The sequence below is a fragment of the Grammomys surdaster genome, unplaced genomic scaffold (assembly GCF_004785775.1).
Source record: "Grammomys surdaster isolate TR1022 unplaced genomic scaffold, NIH_TR_1.0 174, whole genome shotgun sequence".
In the NCBI taxonomy this organism is placed as follows: Eukaryota; Metazoa; Chordata; class Mammalia; order Rodentia; family Muridae; genus Grammomys; species Grammomys surdaster.
The window spans coordinates 663,355-673,463 of record NW_021604622.1 but is presented as its reverse complement, the minus strand read 5'-3'; the positions used below and the strand labels follow the sequence as shown (position 1 = coordinate 673,463).

Here is a 10,109-nt window from a genome sequence, read left to right as displayed (position 1 = left end):
CTCCTCCTCCTCCTCCTCCTCCTCCTCCTCCTCCTCCTCCTCATGTTGCTTGAAATCATTTTAGGAACAAATGTAGTGCAAAAAGCCATAATATTAATTGATGTAGTGGAAACAAGTGAGTCTGGAAATTACTAAGCTCCTGGTATGAGAGTAATGTGAATTTTAGAAGAGGGAAACAAAGATTCCTCAGAGAAACCATTTTCTTGTGCTTATATCTTCATAATAACCCTGGGATCAAGCTGATGGCATAAAAGAGATAGTGCCAGTAGAAAATGGCTGAGTTTTGGAAATCACTGACACATGTTTTCTCCTGAGTGACAGACCCATCAAAAGAAACTTAAATTGGGATCTTATGAGAAAAGGAATAATGACTTCAGTTCATGGGAGAACTACTTGAGTCTACAGAGCAAGACACTTGTGGGTCTGGAGATAGGTTCTCCCTAGACTTAATTACAGGCTTAAGTACAGCTTGTCTAGAGTCATGAGCAATGTTACTCAAAGTGAATAATACATTATGCAGGCTCACTGGAGTCTTAAAAATGGCAGTCTTTGAGTCACAGACTATTGAATCAGTCTCTGAGGGAGGCATCCAGAAATCTGCATTTTTAACAATGTCACTATAAACATGTTCCAGATTGCCAAGCTCAGAGCTAGGGAAGGATAGCTTTCTGGAATTTCCTGTATTGTCCATTTACACTGGTTCAAAAAAAATCTAGAATATGAATTGACCTCAGCACTGGCTTCAGTACCAAAGTAAATTATCTCATTTTTCTGACCATAATTTTCTTAAAATATATTTGGAACTAATACCGCAATCTTAATAACATTTCATTTATGAAATGAATCTTCAATGGTTTTCCACAATGTCATTAATTTTCTTGCTCCTTAGACATATGCAACTGAGGAGACACGATTGTCCTGCTGAATAGAAAATCTGTTACTGGTGACTCTACTGATTTATCTGAGGGCAAGTCCTGGATAGGGGGTAGGGACAACAAGCTGCTCATCATGTGGTCACTGCTGCCACATGTCACTTTGCAGCTGACTTGGAGCCATTCTTAGACTCAGCCACTTGATAAGGCTTTTCTTGGCTCCAAAATGCTGTTAAGAAGTCTGATAGTGTCACTGAATAACTTCCAGACAATAAACTGTAAATAGAACAGCAGGAAGCTCAAAGCTTTGTGTTCACACTGGACAAAAAAGATGCAGATGCGTCAACTAGCTTCATGGCACAGAACTAGAGAACCCAGAGAAGGTCTGCCCTGTAAAAATTGATCCACTGGTCATCAGACCTCATCTTGGGTCTGCTAAGGAAGACATCCAGAACACTAAATTATGTGCAGATTGACAACTAGCTTACACCTTCGTGGTGGTTTCTGTACCATGATTCTCTCTGGCCTTCCCTGAACTTCTTGTTTCTTCTCTGACTATAGTACTTCCATGGTGGTTTCTGTTCTGGAACCTAGAGACTTGGATTTTAATCTAATCTTGGGTGCCTGTTGGTTCTAAGACTTGGGGCAATCACTTTAGTATTCATTTTGGTCTTAATTTTCTTACTCAGTCAGAAAATGTTAAGTAGGAAATGGATACAAAGCAAAAAAAAGATTAAATAAACTCAATCATCTTGAAGTTTCTTTCCTATTCTGTTATTATATATGAGTAATCTCCAGTGGCCCCATGCCAGAATCCTATGTCACTCGGTTCAGACCCTCTTTCCTCATGGCTTCATGCACCCTAAATTTAGGATGCTCCCCCCGCCCCCACAGCACAATATATTAACATACATTTAGTGTTAAGCTGTACAGATTTACAAGAATAAAGACTGAATTGGGGGTAAAACTGACTCATATAATAATCCTAATTTGTTAATTATGGCATTTAAAAAGTATTGCTTATTTTTATTTTATACGTAAGGGAATGGTCTGCTTGCGTAAGTATATAAGCTCCACATGCATGCAGTGCCTCCAGAGACTGGAGAGGATGTCAGGATCCCCTGAACTGGAGTTACAGATGGCTGTGAGTTGCTGTGGGTCCTGAGGATCAAACTCAAGTTCTCTAAAAGAACATCCAGGGCTTTTAATAACTGAGTCATCTCTCAAGCCCTAATTATGGGATATTCATTATGAAAATTTGGGTTAAAGTACTAGAAACCTAGTCTCAAATTTTTATCGCTAATAGATTCACTATTACTTACTTTCTATTTCTTCACATCTCTTCTTTTTTTTTGCTTTTTAACTTGTATTTTATTTGTGTTCTTTGTCTTAATGGCTTATTTGGATTAAGATCTCAACCTTTAGCCCAGGTTAGCCTCAGTTTCATATCATTACTCTCTTCCAAATACTGTGATTATAAATATATCCACAGTGTATAGCTACTGACACCTGGATTGGTAGGCTGTACAGAGGGTTCAGTGGAATTCCATACAACAAAATCCCTACCACATTACAGTAGCTTAGTAATTATAGTCATCTTCCCCATGTTTGCCCAGTTGGGCATACATCAGCAACCTGAAAATTCTACATTACAGTCAGGGAGACTGTTGATTTGGATTCAGTAATCAGAACTGCCCATTTTCTGTATCTTAAGGGATGATGTTTGTCTGAAATGATATTATGAATGGTTTCCTAGGATTGCAATGGACAGCACTCCCAGTAGAGACGAAGTCACTCTATGTTAACATTTCTTACTCAGATTTTTCTTCCCAGCACCTACTGTTTCCCCCTTTGAACTGGTAGAAGTGAGTGTAGCTTCAGTTTTTCCCATCTTTGGCCAACCTGCATATCTGAGTTATTTTTCTCACTGAGGTCTAGATCTGATCTGACCATTCATTTCCCTTTAATACAATTCTGATTAAACTTAGTCATAGAATGTTCCCTTCAGTTTCCCTAGACCCATTTTCCATGTTCTTTGTTTTCCACCTACTGTGCTTTTATGTTTCTCATAAATTTTATTGAAGTATAAAGCATAATTAACCTATTCACTTTAGCAGTAAAGTTACTCTACAAGATGATGCCTTAATGCTCCTCTTGGAGTGACTACATTTTAGACATTTTTTTTTACAACTCCGTTGACCTTCTCATTCTCAGAGCATTAGAAAAACTTGCAAATTCAAACTATTTTTCTCCCTCTTAAAATGTAGTCTTACCTGAGCCATCTTTTTGAGATCAAGCAGATCTACCTCCTCCATCTGCATGTAAGGATAGGAGTCTAACTCCTCAGCACCAATTAGCAAATCTAGATGGTCCAGTAATATTAGATAACCTATCCCCTTATGTTTCATGTTCTATTTACATCACTCTATAGTGATCAATTCTATTTTTGTTCCCCCAAAATATTCTGGGTCTGCACATTGTTCTTTCTGATTCCTCAGCCTGTATAGCCACCTCCTAAATATCTGTGCTCATCAAAATGACATCTCATCTTTTTTTTTTTTTTTTTTGGTTTTTCGAGACAGGGTTTCTCTGTGTAGCCCTGGCTGTCCTGGAACTAACTCTGTAGACCAGGCTGGCCTTGAACTCAGAAATCTGCCTGCCTCTGCCTCCCAAGTGCTGGGATTAAAGGTGTGCGCCACCACTGCCCAGCCCATCTCATCGTTTTAAAGCTAATCAATGCAATTCCAGGTACCAGTCATCGTTCCTATAAATCTATAAGTTTTGATCTCTACTTCTCTCACTATTATGCAATTTCTATATAAGTTATGAATATTCTAGTTCAACATTTAATGTGTGATCATAACAATGGTATATTATCAATTTTAATAAACCTTACACCTCTTTGAGCCCTCAATAGATAAATACCAAATTGAACCTAGTCCACTTGAATATGCTGTCTAATTTGGTTTCAATATTACCCTTTAATGAAATCTAAACAGAATTGCAGTCACATTTTAGAACTTCCAAGTAACAGAAAGATGATACAGTGATTTTGAGACTATCTACTGCCACACACATAAAATGCAATGTTCAAAGCAGTATAGGATTACAAACAGGAATTAGTAAATATAGCAGCCTGGGGTTAAGTCTTGAATTTCCCTTTCTTAGCTGCACTATGAGAAGAAAATTTCTAACATTTCTAATACTTATTTCTTCCATTTTGAATATAGTAAGGCAATAGTGCCTTGATGTGAGAGATTTTATGAATTCCAAGTCAAATAATTCATGTAAATAATTAGTATGGGATGAAATAGAGGTGACCTTAAGACAACTGATAATAACACCGTATGGTTATTATAATCATACAACATGTTGAACAATATTAATTTAATTTGCTTACAAAGACACATTGTCTCCTAAAGATCTGACAAGTGGTATTTGCTTTTTTTTTTAAAAAAAAGAAACAACAGCAAAATCCCAGTAGTTTAATAAAGTTTCACATATTAGAAAAGGAATTGATTCAAGACACACACCTTCATTTTAAGAATGTGTGAATTCTGTGGGGGTGAGGTGCAAAAGCTGGTGTTTGAAAAATAAATTAAAAATAGGTCTTTAAGAAATAAAAGTCTGTGTCTTTTGCCATTGGTGAAATGCGGGGAAAACATCTGTTTAGAAATGATGGCCAGACTGAAGGCTGAGGTGCTTAAATCCAGCGTGGATTTGGTTTCCCTGAAAGCCACTTACAACTTTAACTATTAGCTCTATGCTCAGATGCTTGGGATTTTGTTAACCAAAATACTAGAAAGAATTTTTAAAACTGTAGGGAAACAAGGTATTCATATGCAGGATTCAGTTCATCAAACTAATTTTTCAGCTGTGGATACTTAATCCCCCATGCCGCGTGATCATGTGGTGACTCTTTCTTTGGTCACAGAAAAGTTCATTACATCATTTGGTTCTAATTTGGAACCTTTGGCATGAATAGCCTTGGCACAAAATTCAAGAGGGTAGTTGAAAAAACTCAATTTCTTCTTAGGATTCTTCATATGATCTGAAGGAAAGACAGTAAAAATTTTTTTCACAGCCTCTTTTAGACAGCAGCAAATTGCCTTTGCTAGCCAGTAGTCAAGGCCAGGAAGAGACTTTTTCCTATTGAGTTCTGTTTAGAATGCTAGAGCATCCCCTGTCCCCGTTTTGACTCCATTCCAAAGGTAACAAAGCAAAATCCCAGACTTCGCCTAACACATTAATACTCAATACAGCAATGCCCAAATGTAAAATGCAGGTGACTTTAGAATGTGTAAGGCTAAGCATAGTTTCAGAATGCTCACAACACTTATATGATGGCAAGGATACAAGGCAGATACTTTCCACTTGTAGAATCCTCTTTTTAAAATCCCTTTTTTCTTTTCTTCTTCTTTTGAAACAAAATTAAAATCCATTAGGCTATAACATAGGTTTAATTAAGGGTGTTATTGGTAGGGAAGGACTGAAGCAAATGATATTTAAGCCTGGGTAAGGACCTGTCAAAAAGTATCAGAGTTCTAATGTCTTCCTATCTGTTTAAAATTCTCTTCCTGCTGTTTGTTTTCCATGCTTATTCCCTCTCTCTCTCTCTCTCTCTCTCTCTCTCTCTCTCTCTCTCTCTCTTTCTCTCTCTCTCTTTCTCTCTCTCTTTCTCTCTCAGCACACCTCTACTATTTCATATATATTAGCCTCAAACAAGTGAAAGATACTGAGCTAGAACAGACGGCTGATGACAGTTCACAATTAATTTCATTGGCTGTTATTGAGTATTATCTCAAAAAACAGTAGGTGGAAAACACTTTCAGTTAATTTTAAATCAGATTCTTCAATAAAATATTTGCAAGTGTCATTTGTATGGTAATTTACATTGTGATTCTGGGAAGAGCTGTGTAAAGTAGAATTTTCAGAACTTTCTTAACATTTGACTGTTTTTTTCTCTACAAGTTCTACCTTTGTAGGAACATAACAGAGCACAAATAGCCAGAGAGTTGTTTTAAGTATGACTCAGACGCTTCTAAAGTATATCAAATGCCATAATAAGAAAATGAAAGTTATTCACTCTGTAAGTGGATTCTTTTTGTGGCTTTTCAAGGGTTATTTTCCTACATGGACAATCATGGAATGGCTCTTGGCCAAAATACAAAACAGTCTTGTAGCATGAGTAAGTGTTTTCCTAAATAGTGAATTGTATGTTGAAATGGCTGTAGTCTTGTGCACTTGAAGAGATCATAGGAGACTCGTGCCATGCCTAAAATAGAAAAGTTAAAGGCTTAGGTTCTTCCCTCTAAGATGGAGGTAGAATGGCAATAGGTGGGGTCAGCTCATGCTGGGGCTTTCTCTGTTTCTTCTCCATTTCCAGTGAGATCACAGGGTTTTCTCAAAATCTGGAGTCTTTATGGGACACAATTATTAAAGTAGCACATTCTTGTCTGTACTCTTTTGCTTGCTAATTTGAGAGGGCAAGGAATCATTCATCAGATCAATTAATATTAGCAGAAAGTAGTGCTAGTAGATAAAATATTGTCTTGACATGGTGAATATTTTGATGGAACTTGATGAGTTTAGCCTTAATCATTTGGACAAGTATGTAGGTTGTGGAAGGCAGGAAAGTGGTGAGACCAACAAGGACAGGAAGGAGAGAGGACTCCACCAGAGAATGACTGGCTAAGGTACAAAGTCATCAGGAGAGATATCCAGAAGATGTAAAATTACAGAGAGACCAAAGGAAGGGGCAGACATGGAAGGACTGGAAAATAAGTGTAATTGGGGTGCATGCTGTGAAATTTTCAAAGAATCAATAAAAAATATGTTGAAAAATTACAGAAAAAAGCTGAAATTCTTTTTTCAGTTTTATATATATAAATATATATCAATGATATATATCAGTGATTATGCAATTTCTCTTATTGCCATAGATCTTCAGTAACATCTAAAAATCATTGTAGAAACTGATCCTGGAGCAGTGGAATACATGGACATATCATGAGGGATCACTCATCTATCAAAGAACGCAGCAGTACTGAGGCTGGAGTCTTAGGAGAAGAAAGGAAGACATTACAGGAAACAAGAGGGAAGGGATTACAGTGGTGTGTCTGTAGAACGGATGCTTTGAGATTGCATTTAAATCTCAAAGCATGGAGACATCCCAGGTAGTAAGCAGAGGAAAGTTTTGATGCTGCAAGGAAGACTGCTTTCACTCTGGTGATCTGTGGCTTGCCTTCCCTAAGAGCCAATAGGTCCAAAGAAGTTGCTTGTAATTTTTAATGCTCAGTTGGCTACATCTACCTCCATGTCTTAAATGGCTTTTTAAATTGAGCATGACTCTAACTGCGTGGTCTCCTTTCCCTACCCACCAGTGTTTTCAGTTTCTGAACAAAATGGTTCTCCATTCTGCTTGTCAATTAGTAAACCTCACCCTTACTTCTCTCATCCACAGCACAGAGATAACTAGTCACTGGAGCATATCCTCCCCTTCCAAGTTTTTCTTACTTCACTTAGTGTAGACTATCTTGCTAAAACTGGTCTAAGAGCTTACTCAGTTACTCTCCCTTTATCTGGCCATCTGCATCCATTACTGTCTAACAGTGCACATCTGAGCATCAACAGCTGGTTCTCCATCACTCACAGGATAAAGTTCTCTGTAGCTTAGCTAGAATATCTATATTCACCTATATTCTTGTCTTCTACTGTAGCTCCTCCGACATGACATGTGATACTACAGGGTCACTTATACTCTTTTACTTCAAAGTTTTTCTCATTTCCCTAACTTTCCACACAAGATTTTGACTCTCAACAAATCATCCCTCCTTTGCCTCATTATCACAATTTGAACTATTAATTAAGAGATTAAAGGTATATTATATGAAAAGAATGTGTATACTCTCTTCTTATGTTAACATCATTTCATATTTTAACCAAAATAAGTAATATTCCTGGTTTTGGATGCTGTAATTCTCATGGGAGGAAGCTACAGAGATCTTTGTTGATGTCTCAAATTATATCTCACAGGTAATCATGGGTCTATACTGTTAGCTATTCTTTTTTTTTTTTTTTTTTTTTGGTTTTTTCGAGACAGGGTTTCTCTGTGTAGTCCTGGCTGTCCTGGAACTCACTCTGTAGACCAGGCTGGCCTCGAACTCAGAAATCCGCCTGCCTCTGCCTCCCGAGTGCTGGGATTAAAGGCGTGCGCCACCACCGCCCGGCTACTGTTAGCTATTCTTGACCAATGAAATGTTCTCTCTCTCTCTCTCTCTCTCTCTCTCCCTCTCTCTCTGAGCAATCCTTTCCAAAAAGGCAGAATATGTAATGTATAGGGTATCAGATGTGACTTGACAATGCAATTTGAGCATCTGTTTCATTGAGAAGGAAGCCTAAGGGGAAGTATTTTCCTGCACCTAAAGTTTTAATCTGTAAGATAACATCTATTTCTCATGGTTGTTATATATCAAATGGCATTTGGTGTTAAAAAAAAAAAAGACTGCAAAAAAACAGAGCAAGATCCTCTAAAGTATGAAATGCCACACAAATACATAAAGGAGTTCTAGGAATAAGACCTTAATAGATAAAGGGTACTTACAGAACTAATCAATTTGAGATGAATTAATCTAGGCAGATCCAAAGCCAGCATCATTGTGTCCTTATAAAATAGGAGCTTGTGGGGAAAAGACCATGTGGGAAAAGTGTAGTTGGTGAAATAGCTATAAAGCAAGGGACCAGAACTGTCAGCTATTGCTAGAACCTTGGGAAGCCAACACTCTTAAGGCACACAATTACAGTACTGTGTTACCCTAGCGAACCAATGCACATAGATAAAGTTTTAGCTTCATAACTTTTGTGCTTCATGAGTTTGAGTTTAGACTACTGGGAAGTTCTCCTTGTACTCTGAAGGGCACTTACCTTTCTGTGATTGTTTCTCTGAGGCCACTTGCCACACCCTTGACCACAGTGCTTGCTTTGGGTGTCAGCACCACCTGAGATATAAAAAACGAGCCCTTCTTTCTTCTCTCAGTGATGGATGCCTGAAGAAACTGGATCAATTTCTCAGGGTCTGTCGTGTTTGCCCAGGGTGCTGGCATCATCTGCCCAGGCCAGAGGAAGGGCACTTCCAGCGCCACTGGACTGTGGTAAAAGACCAATACTTGATAGTCCTTCTCCCATAAGTACTTTAGACTTACTTCCTGGGCAAAAATGGCTGGGCACATTTTGTTTCCATAGATGTCTTTCAGCATTTGGACCAGTTTTTCATGGTGATATTTCTGCATCCCATAAAAATGGTTGAAGTCCAAGAATACTACCTCTTTGTGATGGTCTGTGAGAAATGCATTGATCTCTTCAAGACCCTCATTGACTTTGGCACTGAATAAGCCATGAGCAAAATAGAGTTCATTGTCTGGGTCTCTAGGCTTGGTAGAAATTCGAAGGTCAAAGTATCGGATTCCAGCTCCCAGCTGACCAGTGAAGCTCATCGTTTGAGTGGCTAACCATTTCCGCATCAGCTTCTTGGCTACGGTTCCGAACACAGAGACAAAGTTTTGGACAGTTTCTGGCTGCTCAGGGCCTACTGGAGAAGCTTCATCAATGTAGAAGCTGAAGGAATCATGGGACCCTGGGAGAGCAACAAGGCATAATGTGGTTAATTTCCAGCCTTTTGTACATCCCACTTCTTACCCTCCTGAAAGGCACTCATTTCCCCTCAAATGAGTCAAATGAACTATAGTACAATATTTACCTAATGCCTATATATTGTGGGCTCCTTTGAAAGGACTGGTGTAGGAGAGAAGATACTTCAATTGATCAAAGCTGACGGCAACATAGTAAATAATTTCCTTCAAATCATTAGATCAAGACTCACACAATCATCTACTCTGACATAAACTTACAACATTCCCAAAGATAGGCTTTCTACATTGTCAGTGTAAGTGACAATTCATGAAGTGTGATTTATGAGAACTCAGAAGGACTAAATACTGTCTTCAATCTTACTATCTCTGATGGATCATCTTGTCAATGAGACAGGATTTGAAAATCACCTAGGAGAATGTTCTCAGAGACAGCTGATTGATTCAAGAAGATCTACTCAGAATATGGGCAGTCCCATTTAGTGGTTGGGGAATCTAGACTGAATGAGAGAGAGAGAGAAGGGAAAGAAGGAGAGGGAAGGGGAGGGGAAGGGGGAAAGAGAGGGGGAGAGGGAGAGGGAGAAGGGCCAGG

The 10,109-nt window shown here is 38.4% G+C and overlaps 1 protein-coding gene across 1 annotated transcript in view; it reads right to left on the bottom strand.

Annotated features, from left to right (window-relative positions):
- Plcxd3 (phosphatidylinositol specific phospholipase C X domain containing 3) overlaps nt 1–10,109 on the bottom strand; it is a 157,798-nt gene that overhangs the window by 59,308 nt on the left and 88,381 nt on the right. Inside the window, exon 2 of the mRNA XM_028767697.1 lies at nt 8,796–9,504. Within this exon, the coding sequence (XP_028623530.1) occupies nt 8,796–9,504 (709 nt within the window). The remainder of the gene's footprint in view (nt 1–8,795; nt 9,505–10,109) is intronic.